This window comes from Montipora foliosa, chromosome 9 (genome assembly GCF_036669935.1).
Source record: "Montipora foliosa isolate CH-2021 chromosome 9, ASM3666993v2, whole genome shotgun sequence".
NCBI classification, from domain to species: domain Eukaryota; kingdom Metazoa; phylum Cnidaria; class Anthozoa; order Scleractinia; family Acroporidae; genus Montipora; species Montipora foliosa.
This window is the reverse complement of record NC_090877.1, coordinates 162,501-187,500: the sequence shown is the minus strand read 5'-3', so window position 1 is coordinate 187,500 and position 25,000 is coordinate 162,501. Positions and strand designations below refer to the sequence as shown.

The window sequence follows — 25,000 nt, the reverse complement described above, 5'->3', positions numbered from 1 at the left end:
CCTGCATGTTTCACGCTTGAACACACTCGTAAAAGCGCTGTATTAGTCGTCCACACTGAACAAGACTTCTCCATTTCCAAGTTCCAAACCTTTTTGTACTCAGTTTAAAACGTTTCCTAGCTGCTTTATTGTCAGATATGAAATGTTAACTATAACTCAAGACTATTTTTTTTTCAGTGAAGGTCGCGAACAAGTGACGGCTCCCGCTCGGCCGGCTGCTGTTTTGAACTCTGGCCATCTGGCCCCAGATGTTCAAACGATGGATAGCGCTATTCACCGGATAAATCACTATCCAGCGGATAAACACTAGCAAAATTGAGTTATCCAGTGGATAGTGATTTATCCGGCGGATAGCGCTATCCATCGTTTGAACAATTAGGGCCTGGTTTGTTTCATTGGACATGTCGTGGGAAGAGATATAAATTGAGTGATCAAAGTTTAACTGCACCAGCCACTCCTTAGAGAAGAAGAAGAAGAAGAAGAAGAAGAAGAAGAAGAAGAAGAAGAAGAAGAAGAAGAAGAAGAAGAAGAAGAAGAAGATAACCCACCATAAGAAAACGAGTAGTTTATATGGCGACACGGAAAGACTTAGTCGAGGATCCAGAAGTCTTTATTGATGTAAGAAATTCGTTTTCTAATGGAATCAGTATAAACTTTAGGATAATTATTTTACACCCAAATGCGTGATTGCTACTTTGTCATTGAAAACTAATCGAGGACACCACTGCTTCAGGTGAGATTCACAAATTTCCAGGTATTTTTACTGAATTGATTTCATCTTGTGCAGGATGAAAGTGTCGGTCCAGTATTCTCGATCATGGAAGGAGGGACATACTTCGAAAGGAAGAATGAGTGGGTGCTGTTTGGCGATTTCTATATGAAAATCATCGGGGAGATTGCTGATGGGGGATACCTGGTGTGTTCGTTCGGCGCCCGAGTACTTGGCAAGTTAGTTGAGAGGTATGGACTTTCTTAGTCAGGTTAAAAATTCACCATCTTAAGACTGTTTTTAAAATAACTAAAATTGTCCTTTAATTAACAAACAAGAAATTATTGACGATACGTGTAAGTTTAAGTGCAAAATCATCTCATCAGCGCACATCCATTCCCCGAAAGTGTTCTTTAAAGGAAATTTATGAGCACATCTAGGGCAAAGACGCGCTACTCGTGCAGAAAATGGCCTTCCATGCCTTTAATATATTAGTTAATGCATTTAATGAAATCCGCACAGGATATATATATATATATATATTCTTTTACCGGACAACGATCCTGTTATGCGCGATCGCATTTTCTCTCTATTCACACATGACAGATAAACAAAATAGATATTCAATGCGCTCAAGTTGAGTAATAGATAAAGGCGACAGAATCAGAAGTGAAGAAGATACACTATATATAATAATAACCTTTGACTAATTGGATAAGTTGGGATTACGACTGTTTAGAAACAAAAACTATATCTATCCCTGTTAAGGTCTATCAGTTCAAGATCCACGTATAGTTATTCACTGATATTTAAGGGTAAAGCCTTACGTGGTTTGTAGACTGACAGCTTGGAAATAAGATTTTTGACTGTGTTGCGGAAATAATCATGCAGGTATTTGCATAAATCATAGGTAGATTCCTTACTGAGCTTACCCCCCTGAACAAACTACTGATGGGTCTGTCCAAGACAGTCCTTCGAGGAAAACGAAATGAAGTAACACGATGATGGGTACAAACACCAAGTAGATGGCACAATGTGTCTTTGTTATTAATTTGTTTCTTTGCAATTACTGTCAACAGACTAGACTTAAAATAGTTTAAGGTCACAAGCACGCTTTGCGGGCCTATACACATTTCAACGAACCGATGAAAGATCAAGCGTTCACCCTCAATGCCTCAATGGCCAAGTGACCGCTTAACAGAGGTTACAGAGGTTACTTTCCTAAAACATCCGTAATGGGGCAGAAATTGACCAGTGGCCCGTTTCTCGAAGGTCCAGAAAAGTTTTGGCACCCGGAAAGCCGCAGCAAAATCTAACAACGTTCATATCTCCTCTACCCGCGCATTCATGCCTGAAGTTTTAGGAGTATACACCTCTCTGTGTTTGACTACGGATCAACTAAGTTACATTTATTGTTGACAACAACAGTAACGAACTATATGATAACAATATTTGCATGCGAGTATCAGTTTGAAGGTGACAGTTTTTCTTGTGGTTGACTGCAAAGGAAACTGATAAAAGAGGAATTCGACGTGTGGGACGGTTGACCTACCACAGAGGCGTGTATTTTTCTACATACAATGCTAAGAGGGTGTAAATGGGGTTAACCGACTAGCGACAAAGGGCTAGAAAATATTACTGACTACCGACAAAACGAGGGGAAAATTACCGACTAGCGACAAAAAAATTTAACTGGGACTTACCGACAACCGACAAAGGTCGAAAATTTTAACCGACAACCGACAAAGTAATAAAATTTGAACCGATAACCGACATGTGGACCGCCCCATTCAGACCCTCTGCTAACGCTGCGTTTGATGAGCTGCGAGATAAACTGTACACGCTTCGCTTATCTTTCTTTTCCAAGAAATTGCCGTTCATTGTTTGTTATCTCGTAACAATGTGGCCGTTAAATACAGGTGATTCTCAGTAAAATTAGTCATTTGGGAAATCCAAACAGGGCACGCGTCCTCTTAATAGAGGTGACCGTTTAACAGAGGTCAAATTTACAGTAAATATGGGAAGTTAATTTCGGGAAATTGATGGGTGATCGCTTAATTGAGGTTTGACTGTATATCCCAAAGTAGAAATCATTTTTTTCAAGAGTTCATGTGTTTGAAGATAAAAGGATAAGCCGGTTATGAACGTTAATTATCATGCAAACCATATTTTGTAATATTTTATAATTAATAATAATGGGATATAATGGGCTTCAACAAACAAACTAATTTTTTTGAACACTTAATTATCTAGAATTGTAATTCCAGCGTCTGCATTCGACTCAAAAGCTAAGTTTTTAGAAAAGACGAGAAAAAGCTTTGGAGGTGGAACATTCATGTTGTCAGAGGGGGTAATGCTGGAAAAATATTACATGTATCTCAAGCAGGAGTATCAAGGAGACAACATTAGACAATATTTTGCTGCAGATTGCATTGGTCTACAGCAAAAGAAGAACGTGGAACCCGATTATTGGTGCCTCTCAAAGGAGGTAATATCAAAATGCACAATTCCATTTCAACTTTATTCTGCTATTAAATTTCTTTGGTACAAGAAATAGGATAAAAAAGGAAAGGAAAGGATTATTAATAATTATTATAATTATTATGATGATTATTATATTAATAATTATTATTATTAGTGTTATCATTATCATCATTGTTCTCTAATCTTGGGTGTCAGGGAATTCGTTTAGGTGCCAGCGAGGCAACATTAAGTAGGCTAAATAAGGTGACCACCTGTACTAGATTTCAACCACACCTTTGCATGTGTCAAGTAACGTTCCAACATCTTTCTCAAAATTCTGACTGTTCCAAGAAGAGTGTTTTTTTTTTGCAAAAACTCGACTGGGGTGTGTACACCAATGCACTTCAGGTTGCTTTCCAGCCGCATTACCCCTAGAAGTACTTTGGTTTGAAATCTCCTCATCTTTCCAATATCTCTTGCCAGATCTCGATATTTGGTCAACTCTTCCTCTTATTTTGTTCTTAGATTCATGTCCACTGAGACTACTCAGTCGCTTATTGGAAAGCTATTATTAGTAATAGCATTCATTATACCAAGGAAATTACTCTGATGTTGGCAGGGGGAAAAGAATATAATGAACCAATCACAAAATAAAGCACTTTCCCTGACTTGCACATGGCCAGTTCAACGAAGAAGTGGAATGGTTGCAGCTATTACATAACTTCTTGATTCCACTGTTATTTTAAAACCACCCTCAGACTTATGTTTTGTTTGCTTTGTGTGGTAGATGCATGTATACAGAAAAAAGGTTCTCGAAAAAGAGAGACAGCGATATTTGTTCCTGGATGATATTTGCACACCGTTTGAGGTTGTCTGCAGTAGGCGTCTAATAGGAAATCAGAGTCACTTAAATGATGTTTGCAAAAGGTATTATCGTTATGGTGTCAAATTGAATGACTTTGTGTAATAATTCTGTTAGCCTGTACCTGTGAAAAAAAAAAGAAACGAAACATACAGTAATGTGCACGAACATAGCATTATAGATGTGCACCAAAATCATTTACTCCTGAGATCACGTTGTTGGTTGAAGCTCATACTACACTGCCATTCTAGTAATTAATGTAAACTGAAGTTCTAAAAAATATTTTTTTTGTGCCATAGCAATCTACTCATGCATACGTGTATAATGAAGAAATTTGAAAATTGATCTATTCTCTGATTACACAGGTTTATTTGGGCATGCAATGGATTTTCTGCAAACACCCTGTCAATGAAACTCGCCTCTTCATTTGTCCTCTCCAGGCTCCTTCGGATACATGATGAAGAATCCTGGAGTAAGTCAATTTTGTCTCAGCTGTTGTTTGCTTTCCAGCCACTAGTATCTGACACTGAAGTTTTACATTAACCCTTTTTTTTAGATGAGAGTTCTATTGGGATGCTGCATTCAAATCTAGATGAACGAAACGTGGGGAAGTCCCTCACACTGGACATACTTGCTAAGGCACAAGGAGTGGGCGACAGAAGCCACCCAACGATGCTTGCTGGTGGTGATCAGAGTCAAAGTGGAGTTTCTGTGTAATGTAGATTTTTTCACTGTTTGCTATCATACTGTAAAATTAATGTCAAATTGGACTAGGGTTTTAAAGACAGCTTGCCTTAGTGCCTTTTTATTAATAATTCCTTAAAATGTGAGTGGACTATTATGCTGTGATAGCATATTTTGATACACAGTGCAGCAGGTACAAAACACACGTCACGGGTCATTGTTTTACCAATACAGAGTATCTTAACATTCATAAGGTAAATCTAACCTTACCTTACCTTTTATATGAATGTTTAGGATACTTTCTGTATTTGGTAAAACAATGACCTGTGAACGGGGGGGGGGGGGGGGGGGGTTATTCCTGCGTCAGGTAAATGAAAGGGTAGGAAATTCACAAGTCGAAGTATATGAAATGGGTAGGGAACTCTCTCATAATATATCACTTTTGAAATCACCAGGCCTGTGATTAGAGATACCCTCAGCAAGACAAACTTAGTTGTGATGATTGATGATCCAGTCATTTCAGCCAATCTGGCAGAATTGTTTATACAGCTACAGAGTGGCCTAACTATGGGTTCGCGGACTGGTGGTGTGACCAAGCCAGGGGGCAGTCTGATGTTGACATCCAATGATGATGTATTACCAAGGTATAGACAGAGGCTTTTACCTATCCAATGGTTACATAGAAAACCTGAAGTTTTGTACATAAGAAAACATGCATGGCAAACCAAGGTCTTATCATGATCTCTTCCGAATTAGTTACTCTTACCATCACTATCTAACTTGTTTTTTAAACCTTTAATTATTATTATCTTGAATCACTTTGCAGGGCAGAAGGACGCGTGCTTGTATTTAAATATGTACGTACTCCATTTTCGTGTGAGGACGAGCAAGGACTGAACAAGGGTGTCAAAGCAATTGCTTTAGAAAACACAGTATGTAAATTGATCCTTTTAACACCCATACCGGCTTAAACCGGGCGGACATAGTATTTTACTCTGTCTAATGCCAGACGATTGTATTTGTCAATGGGAACCCCCAGGAGTCAATAGATTATTTAATATTAATGAGATGGTTTGGGATTTTCCCAGACAAAGAGGACGTATAGACATTGGAAATGGAAAACCATACCATTGGAAATAAGTAATTGGAAAAGTGAGTTTGCTTTCCTTTAACCTTATTCATTGACATACTCTATTACTCTTTTGAAGGGGTATATATGTAGTATTTTACGTTTTTTGTTATTTTCAATTCTTCAAGGGATTTTTACTTGCTTGGGCGATCGTCTATAAGGAGGCTTGGGAAAAGCTGATTACCGTTTACCATGACAGCATAAAAGAGATACTGAGTTCCTTGTTGCCAGAAATGCAACCAAGGTGGACAAAGGGAATGTCTACAGTTATTCTCACTCAGGCAATTGTGAGTATACTGTACATCATGAACCTAAATTTTCATGCTGATGACAGACAACATCATTGAATAATTGGCAAAAAAATAGCAAGGTAGTACATTGCATGAATGCCATTGTTACTTTCTGTTAATACTGTAATTGGATACCTTAATTATGTAATTATTGAATCCCATCATGTTGGTTTCAGTTTCATGCTTCAGTTGGAGTTGCACCAATGTCCCTAAATACAATCAGGGAAGTTGTCCAACAAAATAAGACATTCAAAAAAGAGCATGTGATGGACAGACTACAACAAAGTTTATCTTCAAAACTGGAAGAGGACAACATAAAGGTATAACTGACTTCAATCATTCTTTCCAGGGTACACACAAGCTAGCTTAATTATTCTGTAATTAACAAAACAATGTTGTTAGACTTTATAGCCCCAATGAACAACCTGAGCTAACCATGACTAATTTAAATCGGGACGTTGTCCTCCTCAGGTTCTTTTCTGGCTAAATCCAGTGGTTAATGTGTCCTGCAAGGGAAAATTTGTTCCAGCTATAGGAATACGCTCTACTGCAATTGAGGACTTCGCTCAAGTTTCTATAAAGGTAATACATAAGGATCAATACAACATGAAGTAACCACAAGCAGTGAACCTGTCCACAAGTTTGTATGCACCCATAACACTGTGACAGTACCCAGCAACCAAGCTAATTATCTCATTTTTTCTGTACAGGAAGTCAGTAATTATTTGAAACATGCAACAGATAATAAGTCCAGTATATCAATGATGTATGCCAAGGATGAGACCTGCACAATAAAAGACATAAAGCAGAGAAAACCAGAAAAAGCGAAAATGGCAAAAGGATTTAAAGTTCCAATGTCATGTTTGGAGCCTGAACTTGTGAGAAGGATAAAAGGTACCGAGTACTCCTGGAGATTCCCTTTAAAGTGTCTGTGAAATTAAAAAAATTGTTATTATGCCTAGTCGAAAGCTTTTTCAAAATGTTGAAGAATGGCCTTTATAGCTTTGAAGTCATCTTTTTTCATATCAGAGATAATTGAGTTTTTGTTATGCAAGTTGGCAAAATTGATGACGTCACCAATTTGTAATTCATCTGAGGGCAATTTAATGGTAGTTACTGCTACGATCTTTATAATGCAGATTGCCATTAAGAACATAGAGTACTTTTTTGATGGCAGGCAGACATGGTTAGTTTATTGCTAAAATTAGCACATTGAACTAATTAATATTCAATTTAATGTTGAATTAATTTGAAACGATTTCCTTCCAGTCTGTTGTGGAGTTGAGGACAAAGAAGATGACTGTTCTCCTGAAACAAGTAAAGAGGAAGCTGAAGTTCCACATGAAAGCTTATTAAATGTTGATAGGTTTTCGGATAACTTGAAACAAATTGACAAACATTTGTTGGACTACTTTCAAGGTTAGAGAATCTTGTGAGATTTAGACTCATGATCAGGGAAGTGTTACAAAGGCTGAGACCAGCTAGCTAACTTACAGCAAATGTGAATACAATATTTCTGATAATTCTCATGAGAGAGGTAAAAAGTTGAAGAAAGATAAGATCAACATTGTTCCATGTAATAAGTTTCACCTCCTTTTTACTTGACACTTGTTGCAAAGAAAAAACAAGTATAATAGCAATATCTTTATTCCATTGCAATTCGAAATATAGGCATTGAATGTATATTTGAATGCAGTCTGCATTCCTTCTGGTTTAACCCTTTCAGCCCCGTGGGGTTCCCCATTGACGAGTAAAATCGTCTGGGGTTAGACAGAGTAAAATCTATGAGTGCCACTATTGGGAGTGAAAGGGTTAATGGAGACATAGGTTTTGAGTGAATCTAGCTGTTGTTAAAAGAGCAAATTTTAGTTGAAGTGCTACTGGCAATACACAACCCATAACCATGCTGGGGAAGAAATTTAACTTAAAATCTTTTCATTTTTGTTTATTTGTTAGACTGTGGAGAACCCAATAGAGAAACTAGTGAACAGAACATACATGTAATACTGTAGCATACATACTATGTTTATTAATGCTGACTGTAAATAAAACTATTGTGGACATGTCATGAATGAAGGCTTTTAATGGAAATGTATATGGAATGCAAGCCAATTAAGTTAAGTGGTTTTTTAAGATTGATTTGCTCTGAGATGGAGAACGCTTATAAGATGGCTGGCATGATCGGGAGCAGGCTGAAGCAAAGTTATGGTCTGAAATAAATTATTTTAATAATGTATACCATTTAAATACATATTTCAGCAAAAGCAAAGGCTAGTGACAGGGAGGTTTCTGAGTCACAGAGTTCTCAAGAATTATGTCCGTCCTGTGGCAAGGAAAGTCCCTACCAAAAAAGGAAATGGTCCAGGAAATGGATTCAATGTGATCATTGCTTAAAATGGTATCACCAGTGAGTATTCCATGAATACATTTCACTTCACACAAATAACAGAAACAACAGCATTTTTTGAGTAGAAATCTGAACAACCACAATGGGATTGTGACAGAAGCACATGACCTTCAAGCATTGACCTCTTGTTCAGAGCTCGTTTTGTTTAGTTATTAAGCTACCTTATTTGGATGCAATGTACCTCATGCATTTTCACATGCGTGGCACTTAGATCTTATTATTGCCCATAAAATTGGTGTCCTAAAATCACCACCGTTGTTCCAAGGAAAAGAGTTACAAGTTACACACATCAAGGTCATATGCTTCTGAGGATTGTGACCAATGTGCACTCCATTACTTTTTACAAGCTGAAAATTCGTATCCTGTGACAATTCCTCACTTTTAAGCATTTAAATAGGACTCTTTTGCATGATTGTCCCTGACAGTAAATAACAGGAAATGTATTCCATCAACAGGGAATGTTCTAAGCTGACGAGGTTACCCAAGAAAGAAGACCCTTGGCTCTGCCCAGGATGCAGCACAAAGAAAAAATAAATATTTTTTGCAATGTAGATTAAAATTGACTCTGCATGCCATAAGGTCCAGATTATAATATCTTTATTTTAATAAAGTCCAAAAGCTTGCACAGTAACATAGAGTCCAATGATGAAATTCATTTTCACATTGTAGTTGCATTCTCGATTTTGACTTTATGTACCAATCATTTTCTTGAACCAACATGGCTATATAACATTGCAAAGTAATGCACCAAAAATTGAACACAATCTCTACTTCAAGATTTTGATAGTTTGATACAAAGGAGAATTATATACTTACAGTAAAATAGGTTGTAGAAACTGTAATATGTGTATTAACTTGGTATGTATGGTGCATGCCAATTAAAACTTAAGTCAATCACTCAAGCTGAAGTACTAATAAAAAATGTTACCACCGAGTGAATCTGACTCATTTGAAACAATAATATATCGCATGAACTCATCTCTAACAATATTTCCCTTGCCTTGGATTTTCTTCATTAGTGTATCTAACTGTTTGGTAACAATGTGCTCGTTTTGATAAAAGTCCATAAGATAGTTGTACAAAAAATGGACTCCAAAACCTTGGACACATGCACTTCGCAACCTAAGCGTGTTCTTGCGATTGTTCTCAACTTCCTGATAGCTTGTCTTAATGGTATTAGCTTGCAAGGAGAGGTTTATGTTATGGTACAAGCACAAAGGTGACTTGTGAGGGTTACTGGCTGAATGAAATCTATCACCAAGTACATATCGACGTCATTCTCCAGATAAGGGATGCATCAGTGGGTGATCTTCAGGCGAAATAGAATGTAGTGGAATGGGATTGGCTCGGTACTCAGATGGCACAATATGTGGTACGCTGACACCCTGTTATCAATAAAATGCTTAGTTTGATTAATTCAATCATTATGAATAGCCCACTTTCAATATATCAAAACTCAGTCCAAAGAAAAGGCATCATGTCGAGGCTCTGGGGAATAAATGTAGGGATTTGTAGGAGTTTATTCCCCAGAGCCTTGAGATGATGTCTTTTGTTTAGGACTGAATTTTTATATATATCGAAAGTGGGCTATTTAAGATCCATTTAATCATGTGACTGTTGGACAGCTGTACTAACACCAAATAAATCAACATCACAGGCCAGTTGCTCAAAGCCTGGTTACATGTAAAGCTAACCGTTGGTCAAGAGGAATCAAAACCTATAGGTTTCCATGGTATTTACTGCTGGTTAGTGCTAACCCTGCTTCGAACAACCCAGGACTGGCCCTAGTTGTTCAAAGAATGGATGACTGTATCTGGTGGATAAGTCACTTACTGAAAGTTTCCATGTGTGCAAAGATTTCTGTATTAAATTTTGCTTTAAACATTTTTTAAATATGAATACTATAAGCATCTCTAAGAAAATACATGTAGGAAAACTTTGGCCAACCATTAATGTGAAGTAGTGTATGTACAATTACAATTTAGTCACTGGATAAAGTTATCCAGCCTTTCAACAACTGGGGCCCGGTTATGCACTGGATACAGTGATATTCAGTACTCTATGTGGAGTCCCCCAGGCAACAGGGGCATTGATTGTAATGGATTTCAACAAACGGTACTAGCCCAGTAAGAGAATAGACATGTAAAGGAATGAAAAGAGACGAATCTCAAAGTCAATTGCAGCTTGAGTAAATCTTTCTACTTAAAAGTGCTAATAATAATATTATGATCAAAAAATCATTTTCTTTTTTCCCTCAGATTTTGAAAGCATGTTCGCTAAAAACCCGACTGGCCAAATTTTGACCTATGAAGGCTGCTGATTTTCAATGTAACTTTTGGATTTCACGGTCCACCATTACTTACATTCCAAAGTGACCGATTGGACATCAGAGGGTTGCATCTAGGGAAAAGTGACGCCATTGACTCACTAGCTTAAATTTCGGAAGCCTGAAACTCCTGTGCTACATATTAATTCAGCCGCGTACACACACATTGCATTCTTAAACCAGTGAGTCTTTGATGTCATTTTCTCCTTGACCCAGCTCTCTCAAGATTATAAAGTTAGTAATGGCGGACCAGAAAACAACAAAATTCCAGTTAAAATTGCTTCCCAGCATGAAAGTAAAATTGTCAAGTTCTGTTTTGAGGATGTGACTGTTATGTTCCAATAGAAAGTCAAAAACAAAAGGAATAGACCTTTTAATAGAAAGTACATGTACAAGTTTCTCAATTATTATACACAATTTTAAAACATTATGCATTGTAGGCACTGAGAATGAGGTACATGTACATGTATTGTGTGTATTTATGAGGTTATCCGCAATCTGACACATAAGCAGGGGCCCAGAGCAAAATCAATTATTACAGTTGAAAGTTTACAGAAAATAAGTGTGATAAAGTGGGTTCATACAAAAAGTTCTCACTTCTGATGGAGATTTGTCTATATCAGGGACCTCAAAGCATCCACTAAACTTGCCCCACAACTTCTCACCAACATCAGGTTCACGGCAATCCATATGTCGCACAAAGCCACATGGTGTATCACAAATAAACAGTAATGGAGGGTACTTTAAAGAGAGGAACAAATCAGCTGCATCACGAACAGATTCTTGTAGCGCAAGGCACTTGGAAATGACAGTGACCTACACAAGGCCAAAATGAACATGAAAAAAGAAAGGCACAATAAAATTAATTACCAAAGTTACATGAAGAACAAATATATGTATATATCATCAACAGTCTCGTTGCACAAACACAACTTTGAAAGAAAAAAAAGTACAATACATCAATACATCAATAGGACTGTGTTTGAAACAAAAGGAAAAGAAAGGAGCTTTTGGTGTCTAATTGTTCTAGTGCCAGAGAACTAATTGGGGACACTGTAAACTGAATTAAACAATTAACGCAAATTAATCCTGTCGGTCGACTGTCGGCCGACTGTCGGCCGACAGTCGACCGACAGTCGGCCGACGCGTTGGCCGCTGTTTAAACTTATAACATATAAGATGCGTCGGTGGTGCGTCGGTGGTGCGTCGGTGGCGTGTCGGTGACTCATTTGGACCTTATTGAACTGTTGAAAACCTAAACGTACCTTTTTCAAACTGAACGGAACTGTCTTCGACGGAAAACTTTCACTACCATATTGTATTTCGTGATATTAGAACCCAGTTCCCGTTACGACAAGTGTTATTAGAACCCAGTTTTCAAGTGTTATCAGAACCCAGTTTTCACTCGTTGCCCGAGACTTCGTCATCATCAGCTATTTATATATATTATTACAGGGCTTCTAAGAGGGTGCGAATTTGGACATGCGGGACTTTGAAGTATCATTAAGCGGCAAGAATATATTTGAGGACAAGGGAACAACATAATGCAATTGAATTGGTCATAGACTTTTGCAAACTTGGTGGCTCCTAAAGGAGCCGTTTTTTTTTAAGTTGACAAAACCCTCTAGGAATAGAAGGCATCGTCCAACGCCATCGGCAACAGCCTCTTCGCGATGCGAAGTCGTTTCACAAACGGCAACAGATCGCCCAGCTGCCTTCGGCACTCCTGCTCGATCCTTTTAACAGAAATTTTCGGGTCTCCCAGCCTCTCGAGGGTGCTCTCGTACGTCACTTCATTTACAATTCGCAGCTCCGCTATACCCAGAAAGTCTCTAACCGTGCTGCGTGCTGTGCCTGCGAGTCTGTACGCGTTGTTCAGGCTACACTTTTTCTCGTTCAAAATGGAGAGCACGACTTACGAGCCTTTCAAAGCCTACTGTGGTCCGTGCGCTGGGTGAGCTAAGAACAATCTGTTCCAACAAAGTCCTGAATGCCGGAATTAAGCTTGGGGGCTTAGGGAAGACCGTGGAAATAGACGAGTCGAAGTTTGGTGCCAAGAGAAAGTATAAGAGAGGGAGAGTATCGGAAGGTCCGTGGGTATTTGGCGTGGTGGAGCGAGGTTCGCAGAAGGTGCTGCTTTTCCGCGTTCCCGACCGAACTAGAGAGACCCTGGTTCATCGTCTCATCACTACACATATTCAACCTGGAACTGTCATCTACTCAGATCAATTCACTCCGTACATACCACTCAACCAGCTAGGATATATCCATGTATCAGTAAATCATTCCAAGAACTTTGTTGACCCCGACAGTGGTGCACACACCAATACCATCGAAGGCGTGTGGGCTTTGGTCAAGAAGAAGTTGAAGTGGATGTGTGGTACGCTGTATGAATACATACCCAGCTACTTGGATGAGTTCACCTGGTTTCGGAACTTCGGAAAAGACCAAACATTTGAGCAGTTGCTGAAAGACATCGCTGAACAGTTTCCACTGCAGTAAAATTGAAATTACAAACGGCTCCTTTAGGAGCCACCACATATTAAAAGTCAATGATCAATAAAGAGTTTAAGCTTCCCAATCCTTTATAATGCACGAAAAATAAGCATGTTGGTCGACTTGCAAATTAACTCCCCGCTTTGGTAACCGACCCTTGCCAAAACATCGAGCAGACCTAGGTACTAGTGTTTCATTTTAAAAATGGCGGCTATTTGCCAATGGTGTTTTCGTCGTTCCTTATGGAGTTGTTCTTGCTTCCAACTGAAAGAACTAACAAATTTATAAAGAGTAAGTATTTAGACCAACGTGTCGGTAGTGTTTAGACCAACGTGTTGGTAGTGTGTCGGCCAACGCGTCGGTAGTGTGTCGGCCAACGCGTCGGTAGTGTGTCGGCCAACGCGTCGGTAGTGTGTCGGCCAACACGTCGGTAGTGTGTCGGTAGTGTGTCGGTGGTGTGTCGGCCGACGCGTTGGCCGACGTGTTGGCCGACGCGTTGGTGGGATCGGATTCTTAAATTTTACCCAAATTTGGAACAGTTGATAACTCCAAACCACAGTCTCTGATCTTAACATGAAGAAGGGCTGGATCACCTAAGACATTAAAAATTTCTATATATTAATTTATTTATATTTATAATTTTATATACATGTACTGTACATTCCAGTCAATGTATACAATATCAACCTTATTGCCATCAGGAATCAAGGTTCCCGAGGCAGCATTCACGACAGGAAGCTGGGGAATATGGGTTGTTTAATAATTGTTCCTCCTAAACTCGTTACATTATAACAGCATTATAAACTAAGCTACCTTGTACATGTATATTTTTTGTTCTTTTGAAATCACACTTGATTGACAAGACAGAGATCATGTGTAGATAAATTACACATGTACAAAACAGAAACATTAACTTAGATTTGTAGCCTTATCTATGAAGTTTTGCACTTATCACACTGTCAAATGGTAAAAATGTCTGCATCAAATCTGCATCAGTGAATTCTTACAGTAAGTGATAAAGAATAGAGCTATCACGACATACATTAAAGCACATACCTTCAACAGCATTATCTATGAAAAGTTTTGCACATAACACAATAGCAAATGGTAGAAATGTCTGCATCAAATTCTTAAGGTAAGTGATAAATAATAAAGCTATCAGACATAGAGCACATACCTTCAACAGCTTTTGTCTGCTTTTTTAAATGTTGACTTTTCTTTCCCATTTCAGTATTCCACAGCTTTTTACCTGAAAGCTTAGGTGCAACAACTGGAGGAATTTCTGACACATGAAAGTTAAGGGGCTTAGAAGGACGTGTATAGGTGTTGCACTCCACAAAGTGACACCTTATTTTCTGCAAAAACTCGTTGAGAGGCAAAGGGTGTCCATCACTATTTTGCTGCCGAGATTCAGGAGCATATGAAATCTGAGTGAAAATGATTGAAGAATCATGTTCAACGATAATAATTGTACTGGTATTACTATTCTGTTGCATACACATACAAGTACCTCTAAAAAAAGGCCAATAGAAATAGTGACTTCATGAAAACGAAAGACCTTCAATGATCACAGTCCTACAAATTATTATTCCACCAAACTTTAACTAATATATTTGTATATATCTCAATGAGGGCTTTTGATAAGGTGGTGTGGAACTAAACCATTAATGTACAGTAGAACCCACAAATGTTAGCCATTTTCTTAGCCTTCCTTTTAGTAATAAGTGCAAAATTTATTTCACACACTTTTGACATGCAACATCAACTAGCAGATTACTTAGAACCACAGGGCTCGACATTGCGACTCACTGGTCGCCAATGCGACCAAAAATCAAGCGTTGGCGACTAGATTTTTAGAGCTAGTCGCCAGTGGGCGACTAATCTTCACCTTTTTCCTTCATCCTTTTAACCTCAAAGGCAAATCAACCGTAGTTTTGGATAAAATGCACGATTTATGCGCACAGAAATAACAAAACAAACCCCCGACTCTTCTGGCTCTTCGATCTTCATGTTTCATAATCGAGCGCCATGTTTGATTCAGCAGCTGGTATTGCGGGCGCTCTAAACAACACGTGCAATCATTGAAGCGTGAAGTTCACAACGAAGCCTTGGCTTTTTAGCGCTGAAAATATGGAAAATTGGTGATTGTTTATGTTCAGGTTCGTCTATTTATGTAAGCTATACACTCGATCTTACATGGAAACTTAACAAAAGCGGAGGAAGCACAGGAAACGTGACTAAAGCTGCTTTCACATTGATTATTTACCTCGTAATGCGTAATGATATGTTTTACGAGCCCTGGCTTCCTTTTAAGTTTTAGTATCTCAGTCTTAGAAGCTTAAGTGTACCTAAACTTAAGACTATGAAGAAGATTGCATGTGTACACGATCATCAGAAAAATGAAGAAAAAAATATCAGTGACAAAAATGGCGACTAAAAGTTAAGATCTGGCGACCAAAATTTTTGGATCAGTCGCCAATTGGCGCCTTACTAAAAATGTTAATTTCGAGCCCTGAACCATTAAAGTGTTAACAATATCAGTGGGTGCAGCCAATTGCAAAAAAACATGGTGGCCTGAGAATGTTAATGCCTGATAATTACGCATTAAATATGCACCTCCTTTACACTGCAACAGTTCTTCAGGTTTCCGTCGCCCAAATACACCTCACCCAAGACACCACAAATGCCACAAATCTGCTCATCTAGAGAGCGGACAGTTAGCAACTCGAAACAATAAAACCCGTTATACATCAGATCTGTAATGTACTCTCGTGATGGAACAATCTATAAAAATAAGCAATTAAGTGGGAAACTTGTCAGCTTCTCACCAGAAGTCGTCCTCTTGAGAACAAGCTTTAAATGCTAACTTTTTCTTTGAAACTTATGCTGGTCTTCCTAAGTAAACTTAATAATTAATTTTATCAGATATAACAGTTCTGAATTGAAATGTTAAATAATACAAATGCAGATAACAATGTTATTTACTTTTGTTAATTTTTCACTTTGTTACTGAAGTTTTAATCTGAACACTTTTGAAAGTCAATAAAAAGGTGATGAGATTTCAATCAAAAGGTTCTATAAACAACACGGTGTATTTGGGACGATTTCGGAGAATAAACAAAGTGAAAAAGTGTGTTGCGGTGATAGGCACTTTAAGTTACAATCTTCATCAGCTTAAATACAAGTACATTATTATACCAGAAGCAGATCTCTCATGGTCAAACTTGTAACCACCTTCCAGTCTAAAGCTCTCCAAAAATTTACAATAATGCAAGTTAAGCTCGATGCTGAAACATACATAGGTACCTGCTTTGCCTTCAATAAAAGAACTGCAAGCTTGCTCTCAATAGCAACTGTGAGGGGAACTCCTCTTTTAAAGGACTCTCTGAGCTCCAGTAAAATGTCCAGTGACACAAGGAGCTTATCGCTGATGTTGAACAGACCTTGAAAAAATGAATTAAGCCAAACAGAGGAAAACATTGTGAACGAATCCTGTTGTTGACGTATATGTAATTATGTACAAAATAAAATTGATACATAAAATTAATGTAAGATATAATGTACTCACCAATGTCAAAAGGAAACACCTGATGCATTGCCTTGCACTGTGTTTTAAGACAGAGCTTAACAAACACTGTCACTGGCAAAAATGGCACACCATTTGTCAATAGGTAAGAGACTGCACCAGTCTTCTGTCCAGGGTGTGGCCGTGGTATTGACAACTGACTGCCGCAAAGACGACAGCAATCGCATTCAGGGCAATATGTGACAGGCCAACCCTCTTTTCCATTCTCTGAGTCTATGGAGCGGCTGTCATTCAAGGCAATTATATCGAAAATATTACGAGGAATTTGATAGGGAAGAGTGTTAAGCATGTTTAGCTCAATTGTTGACTGCCGTGATGTCAATGTCTCGCTCTCCATATCATTACATTCCAATTGGGAAGATGATTTTACAACTTCAGGAGAAGGTGACTCAGCTACAGTATCTGATCCAGGTGCCAACATGGAAGATGAACAAGATGGAGTTGGTATTAATGTGGCCAAACTATAGAAGCATAAAAGGATATGGCAGTGTATGCATATTTTCTTGTTCTTCTGCTGTCTCATAACACTACCATACCCTTTGCAGTCACTTGATGAACACTCAACCTTACCATTACCAATTGTAACATGCGCAAAGCCAATTGGATTTGACGATGTTGGTAGACCATAAACACTGAAAAGAGTGGGTGACAATTGAATCAACTGTGAATAGTGAAAGGCATTCATAATCTCAGTCAATTTCTCCTTAGTACTGTGATCTCCCTTGTATTCATCTATAACCTCTTTGCTTAAGCTGTGCACTGCCAGAGGTTCGACTGCTTCCTTTGCTTGGATAATATGATCGCACGTAAATGATGTGTTGCTGTTCATAAATGCTGCTCTTGAAAGCTTACATTTTTCATAATGACATTGGCTTTGGTCATCATACAAAACAAAAAAACATCTATGATTCCTCACAGTGCGGCACGAGTAGAATTGACAACTTCCTTGCCGCATCAATAACACGCATTGTGGAACTTCCATTTTCTGCTTCTTGGCTTTTGGTTGGTAAGATCCACCCAGATGAAAGCCACAAGTCTGACATTTCTCAGGTTTGTATCGGTTGAAAAATTTGGACTTACACTGTGGGCAAGATCCCTGTCCACGGTGACTCTAAAAGAACAAATAAAGTTTTCACATTTAAGTCATCAAATTACATGTCAATTGAATTCAAACGTTCCAAACGGTTGAACAAAGTTCCTTGACACTTTGCCCAAATAATAGTTATAGATGGCACGTTTCCGGTGACGTCATGCATCACGCGATGAGGACCATGCTATTTTCTATCTTTGGTCGTGTTGCTACATGTATTCTGCTGACTATTGTATCTCCAAAGCCTGTCAAAATAGCCTCTTAAGAGTTGTAACCTGTCTGACAAACGAGAAAATAATAAAAACCAAACTAGATGAAACAAACCCACAGACAAACGCACTTACGATATTTCCTGATTTAAACGGAACAGTTACTTAACAATAAAATTTCTTGATTGAATGAATTCGTTCTGGCAAATTGCAGAAAACCCCGCAACTTTGCAATCGTGACATATTTGACTTCGACTCAATGTTTTGGCGTAATGGTAACTGGAGACGAAAAACTTACCATGATGAGAAGAACGGAGACAGTAAAGAACTTAGTTGACCTGAAACCAAAAAGAAAAATTAAGCCTAAATACACATCGTCATGAGTGGAAATAAACAAGGCACTTTTCCTCTTCTTACAAAATTCGAAATGAACGAATATGATTAAAAAATAAAGAGAATGAAAAATTAAAAGCTGGACTTACCACAAAAGAAGGATAATGTCAGAAGTCTGGTTCGACTATAAACTCACTAGTTGAAACTTCTCCACTGATGATGATCGACAAAAGACGAGATATATTTCTTGTCGGCCCGACTTTCGGTAGGCTCGATTTCCAGCCGTTTTGTGATGGGAGGAGGACAACCGCACTCACAAAACGGCTGGAAATCGAGCCTAAACTTTTGGCGGCGGCTTTGAAAAAAATCGTCCCGACATAATATGTCGGGCCGATTTTTATGTCGCCGCTAAAAATCGCACCATGTTACCTCAGAAGTCCGGTTCCACTTGTCACCTACAACCAATCTCTAGTTGAAACTTCTCCAGTGATGATGATGGACAAAGGCCGAGATACACTTGTATGGCGAGACCTTAACGCTAGTTAAATAAATGATAAATATAAATGATCGAGAGAAAAAGCCGAGAATTGATAAATATTTAAGGCCGGTTTACACGGTGCGACTTGTCGGCCCGATTTTTGGCGGCGACATAAGAAACCTGCCCGACATCTCGCACCCTCGGAGTGCAACAGAGTTTTTATGTTGGGCCGATTTTTTTCAGAAACGCGCAGGGAAATACGTCTGTGTTCGCAGGCTAACGAGAAGCAGTCAAATAGAAATATCATTGAGCTGTGTGATTGGCTCGATACCCTCGATACCTTGAAGGGCAAATTGACCAATCAGAATCGACCTTACGACAGCTGCTACAGTACTGCGCCACAGTGCCGGTCTAAGGACAAGAAGAATCCTAAGAAGGAAAACAACCGATGGTGCAGCCACTGCAGATCGAAGACTCACAATACGGAAGTATGTCGCAAGAAAGACACTGCAAAAACCGTGAGTGATGATAACAAGGACGCTTCGTTTGCGTTCAAAGTGACTGTGGACAATTTTAATACCATTAGCGATAACTCTTTGTTAGTTGACACTGGAGCTACTGCTCACATTCTTAATGACAAAGCTAAGTTTTTGAATTTTGATGACAAGTTTAACCCCGCGAACCATTACATAGAATTTGTGGATGGTAGTAGAGCATGCGGTATTGTATCTGCCAAGGGCAGAGCAAAAGTTCTTCTACATGATTTAGGGGGGGTCCCCCATGAAGTTTTTCTTGAAGATGCTTTGTACATACCTAGCTATAAGCAGAACATATTTTCTGTCCAAGCAGCAGTCAGTAAGGGAGGTGCTGTAAATTTGACACCAAATTCCTCTGAGTTGAGTGCCCCAGATGGTACGAAATTTTCCATACAGAAATATGGTAAGCTGTATTATCTTAACTATACAAATCCCAGTGGTGGAGCTTACAGTGCTGAAGTATGGCACAAAATACTGGGGCACTGCAATATGAATGATGTGTTCAAATTAGAGAATGTAGTTGAGGGGATGAAAATTACCACAAAGGGTAAGCTTGAATGTGACACTTGTGTGCAAGGGAAAATGTCCCAATATCGAAATAGGGAGCCAGACTGTCGTGCATCTTCACCCCTACAGTTAGTCCACAGTGACCTAGCAGGTCCTATCACTCCAGAATCAAAAGATGGTCACAAGTATGCAATGGTATTTGTAGATGACTATTCAGGTGCTCTCGGAGTATATTTTCTCAAACATAAGAGTGATGCTGTTAGGGCAACTGAGCAATTCTTGGCTGATACTGCACCGTATGGTACAGTGAAACGATTGCGATCCGACAATGGGGGTGAATACATTAGTGAAGAATTCAAATCCCTTCTGTTGAAAAACCACATTAAGCATGAACTTTCAGCTCCCTACTCACCCCATCAAACTGGAACGGCTGAAAGAGCCTGGAGATCACTTTTTGATATGGCTAGATGCCTGCTAATTGATGCAGAATTACCCAAGCAGCTGTGGACATATGCTGTCATGACATCAGCTTATATCCGGAACAGATGTTACAACCCCAGAACAGGTAAAACCCCCTATGAGTACTTGACAGGTATCAAACCCAATTTGTCTAACATGCATGCATTTGGTACTGTGTGCTATGCTTATGTTCAAAACAAAACCAAATTAGACCCTAGGGCTGAGAAAGGTATTTTCGTTGGTTATGACAGGTCTAGTCCTGCATTTCTTGTTTATTACCCTGATCAAAACAATGTCAAGAAAATCCGATGCGTCAAGTTCACTGAGAAGTTTGACAGTTTTGATGAAAATGTGAACTTACTACCTGATTCTGTTAAAGCAGCAGAACCTGAAATGCCAAAACCTGAAAATGGGCAGGAAAGTACAAGGCGTTACCCCAGTAGAGATCGTGCTAGACCAAAGTATCTTGATGACTATGTAACTGGTGAGGAACTTGACAATGCAGTTGATGATGCTGCAAATTGCACAGTTGATTTCTGTTACAGAGTAAGTAATGTTCCAAAGTCCTACCAAGATGCTATCTCATCCCCAGAGTCCAGTAAGTGGAGAGAAGCAATGAATGAGGAGTTAGATGCATTATGGGACAATGAAACATTTGAGCTCACTCCTTTACCAGAGGGTAGAACCTCAGTGGGGGGGAAGTGGGTGTATGCGATAAAACTAGATCCCAATGGGGAGGAAAAGTACAAGGCACGATTTGTTGCTAAGGGCTACTCCCAAGCCCCAGGTATAGATTACCATGAAACTTTTTCACCAACTGTTCGTATAACTTCAGTTCGTATACTAATGCAGTTAGCAATTCAGATGGGTATGGTAGTGCATCAGATGGATGTTAAGACGGCCTATTTAAATGCTCCCATCGACTGTGAGTTATACATAGAGCAACCTGAAGGTTATGAGAGAAAAGGCCCCAATGGTCAAAAGCTTGTATGTAAACTAAAGAAATCCTTATATGGCCTGAAACAGAGTGGTCGGAATTGGAATTGTTTGTTGCATGGTTATTTAACACAAGAAAGGTTTATACAGTCCCTAGCTGATCCATGTGTTTATGTTAAGAGTACTGATTTTGGCCTAGTAATTGCAATTGTATGGGTCGATGACATCATTATTGCAGGTAGTAACACTGATGTGTTGAAAAAGGCCAAAGAGTCTCTTATGATGAGATTCAAAATGAAAGACCTAGGTGTTTTATCATGGTTTCTAAGTATCCAATTCAAGTGTGGAAAGGATTGTATTGAAATGAATCAAAGAAAGTTTGTGGAAAAGATTCTGGAAAGGTTCAACATGTCTGATTGCAAGCCAAAAGCAGTTCCATGCGAGCTGGGCGCTAACAAAACCAGTGCAGTCAATGAAAGCGAATTTGAAAATGTAAAACTGTATCGTGAAATTGTTGGAAGTTTAATTTATCTCATGACTTGCACAAGACCCGATTTGTGTTATGTTGTGACGTATCTATCCCAACATCTGTCAAAGCCAATGAAATCGCATTATGGGATGGCTAAGCAAGTGCTGAGGTATTTAAAGGGTACTAATAACAGATGCTTAAAGTTTGTTAAGGGAACGCAGCTGAAACTAGTGGGATATAGTGATTCAGACTGGGCTATGTCTGATGATAGACGTAGCATTAGTGGTTATGCATTCAAGTTATGTGATGAGAGCTCACTGATTTCGTGGAAAAGCAAAAAACAATCTATTGTAGCATTGTCCTCATGTGAAGCTGAATATGTAGCTTTAGCCACTGCTACACAAGAAGCTAAATTTCTTAGGCAACTTTTCGCTGATCTAATGTGTCATCCTTGTAAGAACGTTTGTATATATGTAAACAACCAGGGAACGATTGCATTAGCTAACAATCCTGTACATCACAAAAGATCAAAGCACATTGATGTAAAATATCACTATGTAAGACTGGAGATTCAGAGCGGAGCTGTCAGCTTAACTTATGTACCTACAGACAAAAATGTTGCAGACGTATTTACCAAGCCTGTAAATAGAGTTAAACTCGATACTCCGTTAGGCTAATGTAGCAAACCCCATGTTGTGTTTGAGTGTGGGTGTTGGGTGCAAACTCAAGATGTAAATTTCCTTGTAACCGGAAGTAACTGTAACGATAGCTTGTAACACCAGGTTGAGGCAGATTGCATCAGCCCACATGGTGAATGTTGTGGAAGAAATCTATGTTGGAATAAAACTGAGTTGTGTTTTTACCTGAAGTTTGTCTTATCCACCAAGAAGCATGGCCACACTCGCAACATCCCTTAGGAGATATTACGAGTCCAGGCAACAAAAATTGACACTCAAAAGCTGACTGTGACAACTAAATTTATCCAATATACACTTTTGTCACTTTTGCAACTTGACCAGTAGTGATGTTAAGCATTTGAGAGTTTCTTGTTATATGGGTCCGAACAATCAACATATATGCATTGGCACACATTATGAACAGTTTGGACATAGTAACCAGTCATTCAATTAAATACTATCGTTATACATTGAACTCACTATCTCTTTTCTGATTGGCCGCAAGCGTACTGTGAATTTTCGAAATCAGCGCCGTGATGTCATAACTGCAGATTATACAGTTATCATGTCAAGGTCACTCAAGGTCATGGGTTATCATGTCATGTATGACCGCAGTGCATGATTTCTAAGGGTAATCATGTCAAGTGCGCGCGCTTTGTGTTGCGTGCCGTCAGTGAAGAAGCAAAAAAATGACTTCCAGGTTTGTTTTCTTCATTTACTTATTTATTGCTATTTTCATTTCTCATCAAGCTTTTTTTCAATTTTTCACATATTGTCTAATGCTGAAAATTTTTTGTCAATCGAATTATGTGCCGCTGATTTTTATATGTTTACTCGTTGACAAATAAATTACCAGTTCCACTCACTGTCATGACCATTTTTTTTCGGACAATGCATAATAAAACAATTATTAGATTCGGTTTTTGTGATATCCAGAATAATCAAGGTTGAGGTAAGGGTTATCAGCCTCAGTCTTTGGCTGATAACCCTTACTGAGACATTTGATTATTCTGGATATCACAAAAACCTCATCCAATAATTGTTTATTATTATACATTATAGTCACCATCTGTGTTCTCATTGGCTAAAAGCCTACAGTTAATTCTGGGAAACAGTGCAACCTACAGATTATTCACTAATCTGTGTTGCACGTGCAATGCATGATTTCCAGGAGCAATGTGTTTGAAAATAAACTGTGATCGCTGTGATAATGCGTTTGTCGTTATTTTCTTCAAAACAATGTAAAATAAAACAGTTATTAGATTCGGTTTTTGTGATCGGTTAGTGTCTCGGTTAGTGTTATCAGCCTCAGCCTTCGGCTTCGGCTGATAACCCTTACCTCGACCTTGATTATTCTGGATATAATAAAAACCTCATCCAATAATTGTTTTAATAGCACCATTATGCAGTTGCTGCCCCACTGGAAGCCAAGTAAGTTGCTTTAAAATTGGAGTTACGTGATCATACTTTCTAGCCCCACTGAGAGTGCAACAAGCACAATTCTGTTTAGCCTGTATCTTACTGAGGTTCATGCTTACTGACTTACTACAGATTCATGCTAAAATGGCAACTACTAGGATTCACTCCAGTTATAGTAATTAACCATACATAATAAGGTCTACGTTTACGGCACTGGTCGATGGCGTTTTGCCTTAGACATACATACATTACCACTATAATTTGGAACTAAGCTTAACTCTTAAAAATTGGTATTTAATTAATTGTAAAAATCGAGCGAGTCCGTTCGGGCCTCAAGTTCTCGCAGCAATGTTTATTTCTGTTTAGCGAACAAGAAGACTTAATAAAAAGCGCCAAGAAACTGTGGTTGCCATACTTTACTGAAATTGGCTTGCGCCGCCCGTATTTCAAATGTAAGGTTAACCTTGTAAGCGTAAAAAAATATAAATCTTAGCACAGGCTCCCCAAGCTGAAAATATGTGGTGTTTGCGAGAGTTTGTGTATACATGTATAGAGAATTGTATGGGAAAATCACCGATCGTAAAAAAATTGTGTAAATAACTATCTCATTTGAAATAAAGTTTTCCTACCTCAAATGTGTGACGAACTTGTCTCTTTTGCCGAGTTTCGAGCCATTCTGACGCCGTTTAGTGAAGTGATCCGGAAGGCTGTTACTGAAATAATAGGAAGGCCGGTAACTCCATCCATCGCTGGCCAGACCTCACTCCACAAATCGTTTTCTCCTCAACAGGAAAAGTCCCGAATCGCAATAAAAACAACAGTTCCATAAAGCCCAATAAATCTCACTCCAAATACGTGTGTTTCGGCGGCCGAAAGACTCGTGACAAACGAATACTTTGCCTTAAAATTCACCTCTTCGGCTTTCATCAGAGGCT

The 25,000-nt window shown here is 38.8% G+C and overlaps 2 protein-coding genes and 1 pseudogene across 5 annotated transcripts in view; 2 read left to right on the top strand and 1 right to left on the bottom strand.

Annotated features, from left to right (window-relative positions):
• The window catches only part of LOC137970735 (uncharacterized), a 45,660-nt gene extending 36,530 nt beyond the window's left edge, over positions 1 to 9,130 (top strand). For all 3 annotated transcript variants that reach the window (XM_068817288.1, XM_068817287.1, XM_068817289.1), the window contains 15 exons: positions 178 to 618; positions 788 to 960; positions 2,963 to 3,197; positions 3,960 to 4,099; positions 4,400 to 4,506; positions 4,591 to 4,747; positions 5,174 to 5,362; positions 5,545 to 5,650; positions 5,976 to 6,134; positions 6,314 to 6,457; positions 6,609 to 6,719; positions 6,848 to 7,031; positions 7,407 to 7,556; positions 8,397 to 8,544; positions 9,000 to 9,130. In XM_068817288.1, the coding sequence (XP_068673389.1) occupies positions 571 to 618; positions 788 to 960; positions 2,963 to 3,197; positions 3,960 to 4,099; positions 4,400 to 4,506; positions 4,591 to 4,747; positions 5,174 to 5,362; positions 5,545 to 5,650; positions 5,976 to 6,134; positions 6,314 to 6,457; positions 6,609 to 6,719; positions 6,848 to 7,031; positions 7,407 to 7,556; positions 8,397 to 8,544; positions 9,000 to 9,078 (2,130 nt within the window). In that variant the 5' untranslated portion in view covers positions 178 to 570 and the 3' untranslated portion in view covers positions 9,079 to 9,130. The remainder of the gene's footprint in view (positions 1 to 177; positions 619 to 787; positions 961 to 2,962; positions 3,198 to 3,959; positions 4,100 to 4,399; positions 4,507 to 4,590; positions 4,748 to 5,173; positions 5,363 to 5,544; positions 5,651 to 5,975; positions 6,135 to 6,313; positions 6,458 to 6,608; positions 6,720 to 6,847; positions 7,032 to 7,406; positions 7,557 to 8,396; positions 8,545 to 8,999) is intronic.
• The window catches only part of LOC137970734 (tetratricopeptide repeat protein 28-like), a 101,307-nt gene that overhangs the window by 37,457 nt on the left and 38,850 nt on the right, over positions 1 to 25,000 (top strand). The window lies entirely within an intron of this gene.
• LOC137970486 (HMG domain-containing protein 3-like) lies at positions 9,456 to 19,253 on the bottom strand (annotated as a pseudogene).